Source organism: Balaenoptera physalus (assembly GCF_965194825.1).
Source record: "Balaenoptera physalus genome assembly, chromosome: 13".
Taxonomy (NCBI): domain Eukaryota; kingdom Metazoa; phylum Chordata; class Mammalia; order Artiodactyla; family Balaenopteridae; genus Balaenoptera; species Balaenoptera physalus.
The window spans coordinates 56,949,083-56,968,708 of NC_138892.1; the positions used below are offsets into that span (position 1 = coordinate 56,949,083).

The 19,626-nt window shown below is 36.5% G+C and overlaps 1 protein-coding gene across 19 annotated transcripts in view; it reads right to left on the reverse strand.

Annotated features, from left to right (window-relative positions):
• The window catches only part of SLC16A7 (solute carrier family 16 member 7), a 165,298-nt gene that overhangs the window by 41,137 nt on the left and 104,535 nt on the right, over nt 1–19,626 (reverse strand). For 17 of the 19 annotated variants that reach the window (XM_082422834.1, XM_082422837.1, XM_082422836.1 and 14 more), the window contains one exon: nt 15,210–15,456. In XM_082422834.1, the coding sequence (XP_082278960.1) occupies nt 15,210–15,426 (217 nt within the window). In that variant the 5' untranslated portion in view covers nt 15,427–15,456. Of the gene's footprint in view, nt 1–7,199; nt 14,401–15,209; nt 15,457–19,626 lie in introns of those variants that run through there. The other 2 variants (XM_082422838.1, XM_082422839.1) reach the window with 2 other exon arrangements.

Genomic DNA, 19,626 nt, shown 5'->3' on the forward strand with positions numbered 1-19,626 from the left:
ATGTCTAAACACCAGACTCTACCTAAACATGCACTCATATTCCTTCTCAATACAACATTTATATCCACCTCACATTTTCAATAATCTTGCTAACAGAAGTGTAATACTCAGTATCAGTTGGCTAAAGTCCCTTCACCATTGGACAGTGTTTGGATAGATACTAGACAAGTTTTGCCTCATGACCACTCCTTTTGAGTATCATTCTTATTTAGATGAATAAAAGGATTTAGTATGATTACTACTACAGCCTAGAGGTTCTTTCTTATTATTTAAGGTGACTTTGCATATCTCTATTCTGATCCATTTATGCATTGGCCATAAAATATAAATCTCTGGACAATCTTATTTCCAAATATTGTATCATACAAAGTTCCCAATTTTTTTTTTTTTTTTTCAGAAATGTAAGTAATGATTACTGAGTGGTGAGTTTGGGGAGGAGTTGAATTGAGGGTACTAGGTCTTAGGATAAATGGAGCAGAGCACAACCTGTACCATCACAGCCAGCTATGCTGAGAGCCTGAAGATGGAGGATCCAAGACTAGAAGTCAGGTTTCCTGGTGCCCAGTTCAGTATCCTTTTAATTTTCAATATTATTTACTAACTTGCTCACTATTAACAGAGTCATTAAAATCTAGTGGATCAGAAATTGGCCAATAAGATTTTAGACCATATAATTTGATATCAAGCTACTTAAAAGGCAGTGAGATTAGTGAGAAGAAACATAATTTCTGAAATCAGTATCTTTCCCTCTCTTCCTTTTTTTCTCTACCTTTTCTTTCCTATCTTTTAAACTGGAACATCTACTTAAAAGACATATACTTACATTTGGTAGTATGGTGGGAGGGAGATGCAAGAGGGAGGAAATATGGGGATATATGTATATGTATAGCTGATTCACTTTGTTATAAAGCAGAAACTAACACACCATTGTAAAGCAATTATACTCCAATAAAGATGTTTAAAAAAAAGCCATATACTTAGTATGTCTATCAATATATACCTAAAAACTTTAAATATTCTGTTTTCAAAACAGTTAAAAATATTGATTAAAAAACACAGTTTGACCAATTGAAAATAGCTATTCGTTATATTCCAAAGACCTTTCCCAAAGGAGTTTCAAGTTGCTTGAAACTACTATGTTCTAGGGCATATCTACCCACTGGGGATATAACAGTGGACAAAAGAGGGAAAATAATCCCTGCTCTCATGAGGATATTCCAGTGGAGGGGGGGGTGAAAGTTTATCTTTTGAACATGCACTGTCCAACAGGATAGCCATTAGCCAACTGAGGCTTTTTAAATTTAAATTAATTAAAATAAAATACAATAAAAATTCAGTTCCTTTCTCAAACTAACTTCATACCAAGTGTTCAGTAGCCACATGTGGCTAATAGATAACATACATTGGACAATCAGATTTAAAGGACATTTGTATCATCACAGAAAGCTTTCTAATAAAAAAACTAATTGTGACAAGTGCTACAGAGGGGAAAAATAATGCAAGAACAGAGGACAGAACTGTGTGGATGTGATGTTGAAATTTTAGATAGGATAGCTCTAGACGGCCTCTCTGGGAAGATGAATTTTGAGTAAAGACCTGAAAGAAGTGGAGGCATGGGGGTAGCCATACTATAAATGATATTCATCAAGGGAATGCAATTCCAGGTAAAGGGAAGAATAGGTACAAATCCTGGAGGTGAAAGCATGTCCCCATGAGGCTGGCATATCTTAGGAACAGCAGGTGGATCAGTGTAGCTGAGCAGAGTGAGCAAAAGGGAGAATGATGAGGTCAGGCAAGTAACAAAGGAGAGGTCATATTCAGAGTGAGATGGGAAGCTTTGGAATCTTAGGGTAGGTCTGCAGAGAGGAGGGACAAGATCGGACTTAGGTTCCAACAGAGTTTCACTGGCAGCTATATTCAGAAACAGGGACACCAAATCATAGGCTACAGTAATAAACTGGACCACAAATAATCATGCCTTGGACCAGGTAATGGCAGCAGAGGCAGTGAGAGGTGATCAAATGTTGGATTTGTTTAGAAGGTAGAACCAAAAGATGGGCTAAGTAGGATTAAGAAAAAAAAAATAAACAGAGAAATCAAGGATGGCTCCAATCTTCTTGGCCTCATCAACAGGTTTGGGGAAGAATTTCAGGACATCAATTTTAGATAGCTTAAGTGAGAATGCCTATGAGGCTTTTGAGTGGAACTGTTGAAGAGATGCTTCATACATAGGCCTAAAGTATGAAGTATGGTTACCAGGCAGCTTAAGGGCCTTCTTGAGATTACTGATCATCAATTAAGAGACCAGTACATCCTGCAGCATGTTTTTCCTCAGTTACATTGAGCTGTGAAGATGCAGGCACTGAGCAGGTGAAGAGCCAGCTTTAACCAATTCTGGTTTCATCAAGGCATGCAGGAAAATGGGTAGGTAGGTAAACAAGTTGAGAATGTATGCAAAGAAGTGACAATCATTGAATCTGCTATTTAGCTAAGTAAGGAGGGTAAAGATGGCATGAGGGGAGCACTGATAAGTGTGGCAGTATCAGTACATAGATGGATAGTACCAGTGGGCTGAAGGATTACTAGAGTTGGGGTACTAGAGGAAATGGGCTGAGAGATAGAACCTAGTGTTGGAGAGTAAAATACAAGAAAATTGAGATTATGAAGGGTTTAAAAGTTACTGGTAATGGCAAGTTTAAGGATGTGAACATCGGAGTTAGGTTCTAACTGGAGGGGGGCTGAATGATGATGGTGATCATGATGATGATGATAACCACTACTTCCAGCACTATATTTTCTATTACAACAAAGTGTCCAGGTTGGAATCCATAACGTCCTCCCATTTTCTAGAGAAAGTACTAAAGATTTGAGGGGATAGATAACACGCTTCAGGAGAAATTAGAAACTGGACATTCCTAGGCCTATCTGACTTCAAAGTTATACTTTTCTCTCTCTGTTTTTTTAGTGACATAGGAAGTTCATACTACCATGACAGGTCCTTTTCAATAATAGAAAGATATATTTCTATTGGCATGAGAACTAATTATGCCTTCACAAGTCTGACCATATTCTATTTCAAGAAAACATAGGCCAAATTCATGAACGTATGTTACAAGAAAAAAAAAGTGACATAATAAGAAATTTTAGTCAACTATAAATATACAAATAACAATAAAGTAAGAAAATTCCAAACTAGGACAAATCTACTCTCCTTCCGATTTTGTATTCTTTTGACAGCGATGCCATAATGCATTTGATGGAATATATGGCTGATGCACATCCCCCAACCTGGAGAGCAGGAAAGAAAAGGATAAGGTTCTCATATCACTAAGACAGAAGAGTGAACAGAAATATGAGCATGAAAGTCAGAGAGACCAAGGTATGAGTCCCGTTTTCTTGAAAGATTAACATGCTATCTTATTGCCAGTAAATTCACAATTTAACAACCTCAATATGGGTGAATTGATAAGGAATATATGTTAAATACCTTTGTTTTCATTTATATCTAGATCTACCATTCGTGCATTTATCTAAAGTTTGATTCTGTTAAAATTTTGGTCTAATTCATTTTTTTATTGGGATCATAAATTCTATTGGCCTATCATTGTCATATTATAAAATTTCCCTTTTTCAGGCTGTCTTGGGCCCTACATTTCCTTCTCTCGCACCGCAATTCCAATATTGTGGAATTTAGTTACAACTAGTCACATAATCCATACCCTTCAGGACTTCATATTGTTTTATTATCTCCCTTTTTAGACTTGGTATTTCCACCCTATAAAGACAAAATCTGATTTGTCTGTCTTGATAGAAGAGGTATTCTCTGTTTCAAAAACAAATACAGACTCATAAATATGTGTTTCTCATCCTTTTAGCTTCTCTGTTTTGAATTTTCTCTGGCCGCATTATGTTACCAAGTATGGTGCTCACTTTGTGTGTCTAGCGTGTTAAAATCTGTTCAGACAATATGCAGCCATTCACAGCAAAAGATGATGGCACACAACAACTTCTCTGCAATTGTGATGGACTTGGCGCCTCACGCATCCCACATGTCCCTTGTTGTCTGTTTGTCCCAGTCAACAAGGGACAAAGAAAAGTTTGTTCCAGACAACAAGGGACAAAGAAATTGAGAAACTTTAAAAAGTTTCTCAATCTCTAGATCTATGTCCACTCTGGAAGAAGAGAAATCTGCAACATTGAGAAAGAACTCTGTTTCAAAAACAGTTTCTTTAGCCCAGAAGTCAGATAAGCAACTGTCTGTTATTTCTGCCACATGGATTTCACAACTGTCATTTCCACAGCACGTACCATTGCATCTTTCTACTAATATCATAACAGCTTTCAACCAATGAGATAAAATCTCAAATACTTTTACCTTACTCTGATTTTTTTTTCTCCTAATTAATAGGACTAAAAGGTTGCTCTAAATGTTTTTGGTCTCTAGATGATTCTTCTTCATCAACATAAGTCATGGACCTGAACATTGTGTCACCTGGTAGAAGTCTGGAAAAATTAAAAGAAACTCCAAATCACTAACACACACATAATGTTTCTCCTTTCATTATCTGAATTTCACTCATGTTCTTATTCACAGATCCTTTTCACTCATCATCTGAAGAGAACAGATGAATCCAAAGTAGATCAAAGTTCTATTTCCTGGGTTTATTCCTATTCAGCTTTCCGGAAATACACACTCATTACTGGGGTGCTGAGAAAATTTATAGGTTCCTTCCATTTAGTCCTTCAGATGAATCTTTAATCCAATCACTGATTGCATGGGAGGTGAGGCCAAAGAAGAATGGCATGAATCAAAAACACGCTATAGCCATCAAACATTCCTAGGGAGTGCAGAGGACATCCTAAGGAGAACAGTGTAAGGCTAGAGAGCACTGCTTCCAAAATCTATCAAAGCTCCCACAGAAGCTGCCCAAAGCTTTCCACTTAATGCCCCCCTAGTGACTAGAACGATTCTAAGTGTAATTATTATTACTTTAATAGCTTGAGAAATTTATATTCCTCTAGTAAGAACTTCAGTAAAATTGAGGGTGATAATCAATATGCATCACTGTAATCATAAACATTAATGTAAATTAGCTTTGTGATTGTGCAGGCTTATTGCATTCTTAAAAACAACAGATAAAACAATTATAATAAAAATGTTGGGTAACTCCAGATCTTTTCATACAGCACAAGAAACAGTAATTCTATCACAGAAAGTCTATAGGTACGGTCAATCCTCATTATCCTTGGGTTCCATATTTTTGAACCTGCGTACTCACTAAAATGTATTCGTAACCCCCAAATCAATACTCGCAGTGCTTTCACTGTCATCCACAGAGACGTGCAGACTGGGGACAAACTGGAACCAGCAGCTACACATGTTCCCAGCTGAGGTCAAAGAAGGTGACACTCTGCCATCTTTTTCCAGCTCTCACATTATAAACAAGTGTCTCCCTATTTAGTGCCACATTTTCCACACTTTTGTACTTTTATTAGTGATTTTGCTATTTGAAATGGCCTTCAAGCATAGTGCTGAAGTGCTGGCTAGTGTTCTTAAGCACAAGAAGACTGTGATGTGCCTTACAGAGAAAATATATATGTTATATATTTTTCTTTCAGGCATGAGTTATAATGCTGTTTGTCATGAGTTCCATGTTAATGAATCAACGATACATATTAAATAAGGTGTCTTTAAACAGAAACGCACATAAAACAAAGTTATGTATTGGTCGATTGATGAAACTGTGACCAGCGGCTCGTAGGAACCTAACCCTGTATTTCTCTTAGGAGTGGGAGCTCAGTAATCAATACTTCAGTGTCCATGTCAATTTCACAGAACATAACTAACTAACTGGCATAACGAGAATCAACTGTATCTTAGCACATTCGGATTATGAATATGTTCTTAAAATAGAACAAAAGCAGGGAGAGTACTCAGAGTTGTGATCTTGGTATCCTAGATGCCCATCTTCTGATCTCTTCTGTCTGTATGGACGCAAAATATGTTTCCCAGGATCATTTCAGTGGACTTTAGGCCATCAACCACACCTCTTTCCATCTTGCCCTCATGTATTAATCACATTCACCTCCTTTGCTACTAGAACTCTCTATAACTCTTCCCCTTTAGGGATTTCATTTATAGTATTTCTTCTGCTTTGAATACTTCCCTTCCTTTGATTAATGCTGTATCCTCACCCTCAAGTTCAGCTCAAGAAACATTTCCTGATCACAGCTTTGAGATTTGTTTCCTTTTTATATAGTTTCATGGCAACTACTATGTTTCTTTACTTATGTGTATCATAACTGTTATTAGAGAAAGGTGAAAATATCTATTTCATATTCTGTAAGCATATCTGGTGTCTGATGGCTTGGTGTGGCTTTCCAGTGCCAAGCCACTACTTTGCACATGGTAGATGCTCAATGTACATCTGTAGGATAAATGAATGAATGAAATTATATAAGGTTTAGTCCCCAATTATGACACTGGATTACCTACACATCCCCAACTCTGATGATCAGAAACAAATACTGTGCATAATTGGTATTTCTGCCACAGTTGGGGATCTCATCTTAGGGTCAGATCCATGAATCACACACCTGCATATGTAATTCTAACTGGCTGAGCAAATTCTTGCTCAAGTACAGCCATCTAGATTAATTGTTTAAAAATCTCTTTGGAATAGATCAATTACTCTGCCAAAGTCACTATTTTTGTAAGAAATAAAGAAAAAAGTATTCCAAGGGTATTTCCAATTTTCTAACATAATTTGTCAAACTTAAGTCACTCACAGCACATGAAAATATGAAATTTAATTTTTATACTGTCCTTTTAAAGTAGTTAATTGAAAAAAAACTGTTGCATATTCCCAATCCTAATATATATATTGTTTGAGGGGGCAGAGAACGGCTCCTTCTTTTGAAAGAAACATTCATAGAAATAGTTTGCAAATTAACCAATATAGTTCAGGAAAGTATTTCATGCTAGACCTCACTAGGACCTTTTAGAAATTTAACCTACATATATCTATCATAAATCTTTTCTAGTTAGTTAAAGAAGAAAGCATTCAACAAGGACATGAAAAGTAACTCACAGAATATAAGGGAGGATCAATAAAAAGAAACAAAAAAACAAGCTTGGACGCTGCCATGACAAAATACAATAGACTGGGTGGCTTAAACAACAGGAATTTATTTCTCACAGTTCTGGAGACTGGAAGTCCAAAGTCAAGGTGCCAGCCAACTTGATTCCTCATGAGAGCTCTCCTCCTGGCTTGCAGACCAGTTGCCTTCTTGCTGTGTCCTCAAATGGCCTTTCTTTGGTGTGTGGGCATGGAGAGAAAGAGATCTGTCTCTTCATCTTCTTATAAGGCCACCAATCCTACTGGAGTAGGACCTTACACTTATGACCTCATTTAACCTTAATTACCTCCTAAAAGCCCTATCTTCAAACAGTGATATTGAGGGTTAGGATTTCAACTATGAATTTGCAGAGAAGGCACAATTCAGCACAGCTTAAATCAAACTATAAAACGGATTGCTCCAGAGTAGGCATACCAACTGCTTCCACCAATGACCACAGACCCTACAGCCTATACCACAAATCCCACCGACTCTCAACATTGACACTATTTTTGTGTAGCTTTTGGATCATGGACTATCTGCAGCCATCTCATCTGAATGTGTTCTCTGGGGCATCTGTTTCTTCACATCAGTGGTTTCTGAATCAAACCTGGCCTTGCTACACTGGGTTAATGGGTCCTGGGTACTCTAGGTGAAAGGAATTCTATGAAAGTAAATTCCTGGCTTTTTACCTGGGGAGGCAGGAAATCACAAAGTTGGGAATCCCCTATTTACAGGAAGGATTTTCAGAGCTATATGATGGCCCCAAAGAATGATCTATGTCCATTTCACCACCTGAGTAGTAGGAGGCATAGGGGAGATGCCACAGCAAATATGAGTAAAAGCCATAGTATTCTTTTAGAACTGATTATTGACCTATTTATTTCTTGCTTCACCCTCTGTTTCCAAACCTTATTGGCACAGGTTGCTCTAGTCAGATTTACCATCTTGCGTGACCCTAATCTGCAATTTCATTCTATAATAGTTAATATCAAGATCAACACAGGAACACAGGAACAACTACCATGAATCAAATACTAAAAATTCCTAAGCATGGAACTCAGTACTATCTATACATTATAATCGTTTATTCATGACAACAACCCTGACCAGTGGATACCATATGTACATATACAAACATTTTTTTCATTTGCAATTTTACAGACGGGGAAACTGAGGATCCAGGGTCAAATGCATGGCCCAAACAACAAAGTGGCCAAGTCCACATTTCATATCTGTTATCTTGGAGCTCATTATTTTAATGGCAATGTTCTTCTGCCTCTCACGGGGCTATTAAGCCATTAATAAACCCTCCGGAGATCCCAGGACTTTGCAGTTCGAAGCTCCACTCAAGGGGCCAACTCTTGTCAGGTACAGTTGAGTCCTCCGGTTGGCTACTAAATATTATATTTCATTAGACAATCTGGTATAGGCATTTTGACATATACCTAGATAGCCACTTAGCTATAGAGAAATTATCTAATGGTAAAGTTACTCATGAGTGATTAGTAAAAGCAACACGTGGTTTTATTCTTGGGAAATCATATATTACTCTATTTTTAAAAGGGCAGTGAGCAGTTATTGTTTTGTCTCTTCAAAAGCCTTCCTTCCTCTGGGAAGAGTGTCATCCTTCCTTTAGGGAACTGCTCCTTTCCTACACCAAATACAGAGTTCCACTCAGGCTGCCAATGTTAGCTCCTCATTCATCCACTGCCTGCAGGGGCAGACGAAAGGAGGCCAGACCCTAGCAGTCTTCCCTAGAATTTGTCTAAGTATAATTTAGGGAAGAGAGGCAATCTCTCTCATGTCCAATTTGAGACTGAAATATGAGATGGAGAAGCCGGTAATCATCTTCCTTGTGTCGGGGGGAGGATACCGAAGTAAATAGACAAGGCTACCCCACCAGAAGAAAGGAGAGAGCAATGTGATGGACAGATGGAAATCACCTGCGCTAGTCGACCTGGAAGACTCTGGTACCCGAGTCCCTCCTCTGACCTGTATGCAGGAATGTTTTCTCTTTAGACCTTAGGGGGTTTGAATAAGGGTTCTGTCATTTGCAACCAAAACACATCTGCATAAAATATGTAATGAGAAAATAGTGTATTTTAGAGAAATTTTAAGCCAAAAATCAGGAAAGATATTCTTATTCTTGCCAGGCCATAAATTAGTAAGTAGGTTCTTTTCCTAAGTCCGTAAGTAAAATGTTCACTGTCTAAAGCACACATATCAAAAGGGATTTCAGTAAAGTTTCTTACATTTTCTCTGTTGAAAATAACCTTTAGTAATAATCCAATAGTATGTGGACTGGATTAGCAGCCTTCTGTAGCGAAAGTATCTCCTTGAATAGTCTCAAAAGGCCTAAGCATACTTGGGATCTGCCCTTGATTCCTGCCTCCTCCATCCCTGCCTTGAGAGGGACAAAGAAAGTTCCATGGGCATTATTTGATCCCTATTTCTGTGCCTTGAAGTGCCTGCCTCTCACTTGTATTCCCATGAAAAATGGCAATGGGATTTCCACTTACGACTCCTTTTTCATTTGAGATACTGAAGGCTTCCTCTTCTCTAACAGAGATCTGAAAAAGTAGCATATGTACAAACCTTCTCATGACATAATATAAGCTCAATGACTAAGGACATCCCATAGTCTGTTCTAGCCCTTACTTAAAATTTACATAATTTATACTGTAGATACACAACAATCTAAGCCTTCATGTTTGTACTGATCAGTATAATCTAGGTTTTATTCCACATAACAAAACTGCAGAAGCTTAATAAAAAGTTCTTTCTTACTCATTCAAAGTATAAAGTGGACCAAGGATCTTCCCCTTGTAGCCACATCATATGAAATAAGGTTGTGGGGAAAAGGGAAAAGGAAGATCCACGCCAGCTGGAACTGCCTTGTCCAGGTGTCCAGGGATGACAAACATCCTTCCACTCACATTTCATTGGTCAGAACTAGTCACGTGGGGACTTCCCTGGTGGTCCAGTGGTAAGGAATCCGCCTTCCAGTGCAGGGGACACGGGTTCTATCCCTGGTCAGGGAACTAAGATCCTACCTGCCATGGGGCAACTAAGCCCACGCGCCTCAACTAGAGAGCCGGCGTGCCACAAATTACAGAGCCCACATGCTCTGGAACCTGCGCGCCACAACTACAGAGCCCACGCTCCACAACTAGAGAGAAAACCTGCAGACCACAACTAGAGAGAAACCTGTGTGCCATAATGAAGAGCCCTTCCGCCGCAACAAAAGATCCCGCATGCCACAATGAAGATCCTGCATGCCGCAACTAAGACCCAATGCAGCCAAAAATAAAATTAAATAAATAAATAAATAAATAAATAAATAAAAGGGAAGCTGGGAAATATTCAAGAGCACATGGAAATTTGGTGAGCAAAATGGTTTCTGCCACACTGGACCATATTTCCTAGGAAAACCTTAGCAATATCTACATTCATGGATGAAAAAATAACCCACCATGGTGTAGGTATAAGAAGGACACAACCTGCTTGCACAGGGCTGTCCAAGTGTACCTGGTACTTTCTGGGTTTTGTAAAGCTAAGCTGAAAGTCCTAGGTATCTTAATTGCAAGGTTAGAATGAACTTCTTTTCTGTCTTAATTGCTGCTAAGATACAGCACTATATGACTTATTTTCATAGTCTCCTTCATTCTGCAAACATATTTAGAGCACAGAGCAAAATAATATAGTGAGCTTATTTAGACTTTAAAAAGAATAGAAAAATACACATTATATACTATGGCCACCAACCTCCTATGCCTAAAACCTTTTGCTTGTTGGCCTCCAGTAAAATAAGCTCAGTGGTCTGATGCTTGGTCCCTTGGGTAAAGTAGTCCATCATAAAACCATCACCCTTCCTTTAGCACAATCGGCAGTTACTGCTCACATAAAACAGAAGAGTAAGTTGCCATGGAGACAAAGCCAACTCTCCACTTTAGAATGGCTGATTCTTCCAAGTCATAACAGATATTACCAGAAAAATAACATGAGGTACTCAGAGACTGGCAGCGCCAAATCTGTGTTCTGTCATTGAGTAGCTAACCATGTTCACATTATCTTTTGATATAGCAACAAAGACACACATTGCACTAAAAGATAGTCCAACATAATCACTGTTTACAAAATAAATCCTTATATCTGTCTAAACAATGTGGAAAGTTTAAATCGTAGTATGTTTTCTACCTCTAATTAGTGCTTTATTAATGGGGTGACCACTCTCCTTGACCTATTTGCTGAAATTCGTTAGAGCTCCAGGAGACCATATGGATGGCCAGATGGGGTACTGTAATTTAATGCCATTATTCTAAGGATGAAGTAAAGGGTAAACATAATTTGCATTCTTTTCCATCCATCCTGCATGCCTTTTATTAGTTTCATTTTTAATTCAGACATAAGAAGGGAAGATAATACCTTGCTACCAAGGCCCAAATGCCAACTAATTATTACAAGAGACTCCAGCCCCGACATCACAGGCCAAGCCTCTGAACACACTCCGTCTTACCCAGTGACCCCACCACGGTGATTAATAGGTTGAGTGCTAAGCCCTAATGAGTGTCAGATCTTAGATGTTCTCTAGGCTAATGTAATTAGCACTATGTTGAACACAATATTTCAGTTACTTGGTAGAGAGACTCATTATACTTCATAGTAAACTATATGCCTTTTTGCTTTACATCTTTGAATTTATTTCATAATCATCAGCCTAAAAGGCCTCTATAAGTAGAGATTTTTCAAATATTAGAGAAAAATTTAAATACAATATTTTTAAATCAAATATTGATTTGCTCTTACAACAGTTCAGAGATACTTGTTGAAATGTAAGTTTCTGGACTCTACCAACAGAAATTCGGATAAAAAAGGGTTTGGGATAAGACCCAGAACTATGCATTTTTAATAACAGACCCATGATTCAGAAGCAGAAAATCTGTGGACCATACGTGGAAAAGCACTGCCACTTTAGTAACAGGACCAATGTCTGTGTCTTAGATTAATTGAGTCTATCAGACTTTTTGTTTTAAATAGTTACTATGTTTCTGAAAAAAGTTATCTGCACCCACATAAGGGGAATTGATTTCATAATGAGATTACAGTTTTAAATGTACCAATATTTCATGTTAGAAAAATTAAAAACTAATTATCAAGGTAAGACATGGATGTTATTTCCAACAAACCATGTAAGTGTATGAGTTCTCCATGCAACAGTGGACATGGCAGGTAGTAACAGTTCTATCCAGCAGGCAATGGACCTGGAATTACTTTTCTACTTTTAAGGGAAAGACCAAAGGGTAGCTGAATTTCTGATGACTTTTCTCCATGGCAGAGATGATGTACAAAATGTCTCAGCTCTAATGAGTAAGGACTCTAAGCACTTTTTCCAACTACTTACTCAGAACTCACCTAGATATTATCATCTTCAATCACTACCTACTAAGTATTGTCATGTGTCTAGCATTGCTTTCTTAAAACAACTAGATACAAAATCCCTGTGGATCTTTAATTTATACCTATTTTATTCATCTATTACCCTAAACATTTTAAGGCAGTTTTTTCTAAATTGCTATTTTACCAAACTACAGTTTTCTTGATGAACTTCAAAAGACTTCTCTTTTGTGCTCTTTAACATTTATATTGTATGTATTAAAAATGGGAAAATAAGAGCACAAATAAAATAAAAACAGTTATTTAATGATAAATATTTATTTACTTATTTACAATTTGGCATTGAGATTTATTGGTTTGAGAAAAGTAATTACGTTGTTCTTCATTCTAAGCCTCCTTTTAGAGCCAGCCTGGGAGTGGAAGAATGTCATATGATCATGGTACGTCTATAAATACAACCTGCTTTCATCGGATGGAGAATGATTGATTATTGGGGTATCAAGCTCTATCTGAGACTTGCTCTATGTTATTTTATTTCTTCCTCTAGAAACCCTGAATTTCCTAGCAACCCTGCCCCTGCCTCTCGGTAGGGCAGTGTAAGAGTTCTGACCAATGGAAGGTGTACAGAAATATCGTTTAACCCTTCCAGGCCTGGCCCCTAAAATATCCCAGATGATGTTCCACACTATCTGTGTTCATTCTCTGTCCAGCTGGATGGAGTACATTTAGGAAAGACTACAAAGCCTTAGGTGATGGCACAGCCATTAGATAAAACATTACTTGAGTAAGAAAAAAGCTTGAATTCCCTTAAGACCCTGGGACTTTGAGGTTGTTTGCTTAAAACTAATATAGTCAACTGAGACTTGACTTAATTAAAAAATTACATAAATTTTTGTGTTGCTTATAAGTTAGTCAATGATCAGCTCAACTGACAATTATTAATGTATGGAACCCAAAATCCAAATTCAATAGACTTACACAAATTCACTAGAGGAATCTGTTTCAGTTATATTTAAGAAGGGGGAAAAATGACATATTTTAACATTAGCACATTTTGGAATTCAGGACAAGATGACTTTCTGCATTGCTTTAGCAGAACATTATTAAGGAACACCTGACCCATGGGATAGAGGAACAAGACCAGCGTACAGTATCTACTGTTTCTACAGTCATCAGAGATAACACAGGTACAACCTTTAAAGCAACTGTCCAGTGGAGAATCTCAGAAAGTGTTTTAAAAGCAAAAGTTTTCATTGACATATCCAAATAGCACTTTAAAGTTACCTTTTGGTACTGGAACAGAAATGCATCAATTTAACCTAACCAAAAAGGTAATGGAGACATACAGTGGATTAATGTAAAATCACTGACATACAGAAAGTAGAAAATACCCACCAACACACACACACACACACACACACAGGATTATTTGGGGATCAAACTTTTACCTTGGTAGTACAATAAGAAGACAATACCCTAAAGAATAATTATTATGCCACTAAACAAATGACCTTGGTGGGGCAGTAGCTGAATCAGCTTTCTGGAAGGCCTTGCACAGACCTGGCTCTGTCACTTACTTTATGGAGGTAAGAGAAGGGCAAAAGAGCATAGTGATTACATGTGTGGAGTCTCAATTTCTATCTGCCACTAATGAGCTGCTTGACCTGGGAAAAGTACTTTATCTATCTCCTCGGCTATAGAATGGAAAGAAGTAATTCTTATTTCACAGAATGTTAAAAGAATTAGGTCCTATGACGCATAGCAAGCATTTAGAGAGGCCTTAGCTGAAAGTAAATATGAACACATGTTGGATATTATTCCTAACGGTGTATCCCCATCACTATGAACCATATTATCCTCACCTGTAGAGTAAGACATTGAAAGATGATTCTGAGTGTATATCTGTATCTTAAAGTCAAATATCCAGTTGAAAATGAAAACCCTAAAATCTAAATATTTTAAGTAATGACTAAAAAAAATCTGTAGACCGTCTTGTCTGCTGTTAGGATTGATTTAAAGCAGATAGGTGACACAGCAATGAACTAATAATTCCAATAATTTTTAACAGTCAGAAGTAATATGGTACTTATTTATTCATTATCCCTTATGAATCATACCCTCATCTGAACATGGAATGTAACAAGATAATCGTCAGGCAACCATTTAAATTAAAAAATGTCATATTTAATAAGTACTACAGAGATAAGGAATTATTTTATCCACATGAACTTGAATGGATCCAGAATATACATGATAACACTCTATTTTGCAACTTAAAGTGAATTACTTTCTAGGCTTATAGATTGTCAGCAACTTGAGTTTCTTTTTCATTCAGAAAAAAGCAACTGTAGCAATATTAGGAAATGATACTACCATTATAGTATAGACTCTATTGCAAATTAAATGGAAAGGTGCCACCCTTGAAAATTCCATAATTTAATAAATCTTAGTTTGTGCAAAGACATCCTCGTTCAAATAAATACTCTAGTAAGACTCAGAATGAAGTGAATAGTTTAAGATGTTGAATTACTAAAATCACTAAAAATTCAGTCCTAATTATACTTCTGGTTGGTTTTAAGTGAGGATAATATGAAAACAGGGCTTTAATGTACCAAGGCACTACATGTAAAATACTGTGGCATGGAGCAATTGCTTTCTTAAACCAGAATTGTATTTAGTCCAAAGAACCTTACCTCCTGCGTACATAACAGCTAGCATAGTGGATGATATCCATGCTATTTCACTGTAGGTAGCGTTGAATATTAGCTGAATTTCTTTGAAGAAAACTGTGACAGCTTTGGGAAATGCATATGAAAATCCAATGGAGATAAAAGCTGCTCCAACCACTACCCAGCCCCATCCTCCATCAGGAGGTGGATGTAGCGGTGGGGAGACTGCTGGGGGTGGCATTTCCACTCCTCTACTTGAAATTCAAGTAACCTGCATTAAAAAAATGAAATAACAGTTTAAGCCATATTTCCATTTTCATAAATCACTCTTGGTAGTTATCAAAATAATATTATTATAATATTTTTATTCTATTAACTACAACTATGTAATTTTTTCATAAATATTTTTTAATACTCTGGTACTCAGAAAGTTATCAGAAAATTAACCAAAAAGTTGGAGTGACGTATGTAACTTTGTTATGGGTTAAAAATTGAAAGCATTTTGTTTATGGAAACAATTACTCAAAGAGAAGTTGAGAATTCAGATTATACTAAAGTACCAACCAAAAAACAAGAGCTATCTCAATCTGATTTCTAAGACAAATGGAGCTGTCATCACTTAGAATAATTTCTTAATCCAAAACATTTAAGATTTTCTATACAAAGGTTAAAAGAACCTTATATTACATCTGATGATTTTACAGAATTAAATAGTAAGCATATTTTAGAATTTTTCCACTTAAAAAAAAATTATTTATTTATTTATTTTTGGCTGCATCGGGTCTTCGTTGCTGTGCACGGGCTTTCTCTAGTTGTGGTGGGTGGGGGCTACTCTTTGTTGCAGTGTGCAGGCTTCTCATTGCGGTGGCTTCTCCTGTTGTGGAGTGCGGGCTCTAGGGGCACGGGCTTCAGTAGTTGTGGCACGTGGGCTCAGTAGTTGTGGCTCGTGGGCTCTAGAGCTCAGGCTCAGTAGTGGTGGCGCACGGGCTTAGTTGCTCTGCGGCATGTGGGATCTTCCTGGACCAGGGCTCGAGCCCGTGTCCCCTGTATTGGCAGGAGGATTCTTAACCACTGAGCCACCAGGGAAGTCCTCCACTTTTAATAATTGAGAATACTTAAAGACATTTTAGCAGAGATCTACTTTCTAAAATTATAGGATTAGAAATTGTGTGATTCTAATGAATTAATTTTAATGCACTTCCAAAACTGGTGATACCTATCATTTTATGAATGACACATTTTATGAATTCTTTGTAGTAATGATATGCTCCCAATCAAATGGATGGTATGTTATTTTTATTCAAAGAAAGGGACTTTCTTTTTGGATATGCCTAGGAACACTTAACTGCTAGCTTTATGGTATAGAGCACCCACTCTCTTGTGGAAGAAATGATCACATATAGCTTAATACAACTGAAATTAAATTAAAAAAATCTTGGTTCCCTAACATCAATGTTTCTTTGTAGAGCGATGCTGCTTGCTTGGCCTTTAGCTGTAATCGCCAGTATTTCTCAGCATCTTCCTTTTACTACTCTCATTCCATTTGTGAATATTTTTCAATTGGAATGTAGAGGAAAAAGGAAACGCTTGTCTGTTGGTAAGACAATATAGAAAATAAGCAAATAAAAGCTAAATTTGCCACTAATTCAGGAGACCTACCAAAAAACTAAACAGGTATCTATGAACAGACACAGAGGTTTAATTTTTGTTTGATGTCAAACTGTATCTAAGATATTTTTGGTGATCTTCTATATGACCCTTTCAGATTTTCAGTGAAAACATTCTTTAAAGTTTTCTAATTTGTCCATAGTTCTAGCCAAGGACTTTGCCTTCAGAAACTCATACAGGCAAAATGATAAAAATGAAACTTAAAATAGGTAGAGCACTGTTTCCCTAGAATAAATACTATGATGATGAGTATTAGAATGGAAGTAACAATATGGACAACTATTACCTTCACTCTTTTTCTGAATGTTAATTTTGGCAAATATACTTAAGCCTTTTTAACATAATATTTTACAGTTTTTCATAGATGAAGGGAAATCGATATAATCTGCAATTAACAGATAACAGGGCTGAAGATTAAAATGCTTATTTTACATTATGTGAGTCAGGCATATCTGCAAGGAAGTTCTCAGACATTCAGCTTTAATCACGTTTTTTTTCTTGAGTTTTTTCAGCTCTACTGAGGTATGATTGACAAATAAAAGTGTAATATATTTAATGTGTAACATGATTTGATATACATATACATTATGAAAGGATTCCCACAATCAAGTTAATCAATACATCTATCACCCCACATATTTACTTTTTTTGGTATGAACACTTTATATTCTACTTTCTTAGCAAATCTCAATTATACAGCACAATATTATCAACTATAGTTACCATATTGCACATTAGATCCTGAGAACTTATTCAACTTATAACTGAAAGTTTGTACACTTTTACCATCCTCTCTCCATCTCTACAGTGTTATTATGTAGAATTTGTCTTTCTCTTCTAGCTTATTTCACTTAGCATAATGCTCTCCAGGTTCATCCATGTTGTCCCAAATGGCAGAATTTCATCATTTTTTAAAGCTGAATAATATTCCATTGTGTGTGTGTGTGTGTGTGTGTGTATACATTTCTTTATCCATTCATCTGTCAATGGGCACTTAGGTTGTTTCCATATCTTGGCTACTGTGAGTAATGCTTCAGTAAACATGGGAATACAGATATCTCTTCGAGATAATGATTCCCTTTCCTTTGTATATGTACCCAGAAGTAGAACTGCTCAATCATATGGTAGTTCTATTTTTAATTTTTTGAAGAACCTCCATACTTTTTTCCATAGAGGCTGAAACAGTTTACACTCCCACCAACAGCATAAAAGCCTTCTGTTTTCTCTACATTCTTGCCAGTATTTGCTATTGCTTGTCTTTTTGATAATAGCCATTCTAACAGGTATGAGGTAATATCTCATTTTGGTTTTGACTTTCATTTCCCTAATGATTAGTGACGTTAAGCACCTTTTCATGTACCTGTTGGCCTTTTATATATCTCGTTTAGAAAAATATCTATTCAGGTCCTTTGCCCATTTTAAAATTGGGTTATTTGTGTTTTATCTATTGAGTTGTATGAGTTCCTTGTATATTTTAGATATTAACCTCTTATTGGATATGTGGTTTACAAGTATTTTTTCCCATTTCATAGGCTGCCTTTTCATTTTGTGGACAATTTGCTGTGCAGAAAGTTTTTAGTTTAGTTTTAGTTTAGTAGTCTCACTTGTTTATTTTTGCATTTGTTGCCTTTGCTTTTTGATGTTAAATCCAAAAAAATCATCAGCAAGGCCAATGTCAAGGAGCTTACCCCCTATATTTTCTTCTAGGAATTTTATGGTTTCAGGTCATGTTCAAGTCTTTAATCTATTTTGAGTTGATTTTTGTGTATAGTGTAAGATGGGGGTTCAGTTTCATTCTTTTGCATGTGGATATCCAATATTCCCAGCACCATTTATTTAAGACACTATCTTTTACCCATTGTATATTCTTGGCACCTTTGTCAAAAATTAATTGACAAAATACATGGATTTATTTCTTGGCTCTCTATTCTGTTTCACTGATCTGTGTGTCTGTTTTTATGACGATACCACACTGTTTTTATTAGTTTGGTAATAGAGTTAGAAATCAGGAAGTGTGATACCTCCAGCTTTGCTGTTCTTTCTCAAGATTGCTTGGCTACTCGGGGCCTTTTGTGGTTCCATACGAACTTTAGGATTGATTGTTCTATTTCTGCAAAAAATGTCATTGGAATTTTGATAAGGATTGCATTGAATCTGTAGATTGCTTTGGGTTGTATGAACATTTTAACAATATTAATTCTTCCAATCAATGAGCACGGAATATCCTTCCATTTATTTCTGTCTTCTTCAATTTCTCTCATCAGTGTTATAATTTTCAGTGTATAGATCTTTCACCTATTTGGTTAAATGTATTCTTAAGTATTTTATTTTTTCTGATGCTGTTGTAAATGAAATTGTTTTCTTAATTTCTCTCTCCAATAATTCATTGTTAGTGCTTAGAAACACAATTGATTTTTGTATATTGGTTTTGTATCCTGCAACTTTACTGAATTTGTCGATTAGTTCTAACCGTTTTTTGGTGGAGTCTTTAGGGTTTTCTATAATATAAGGTCAAGTCATCTGCAAACAGACAATTTTACTTCTTCCATTTAAATTTGGATGTTGATTTCTTTTTCTTGCCTAATTGCTCTGACTAGGATTTTGAGTACTTAATCACCATTTGTTTGTCCTGATCTCATTAACTGATACTTATAGTTCTGGATTTTCCTTCCAGTTTAATGCTGAACCAAGGAATGGAATGATCCTGGCATAGGTTTTTGGCATATCTATTGGCTTCTTCTATTGCCTTCTTTTATTTCTCCTTTTGGATAAT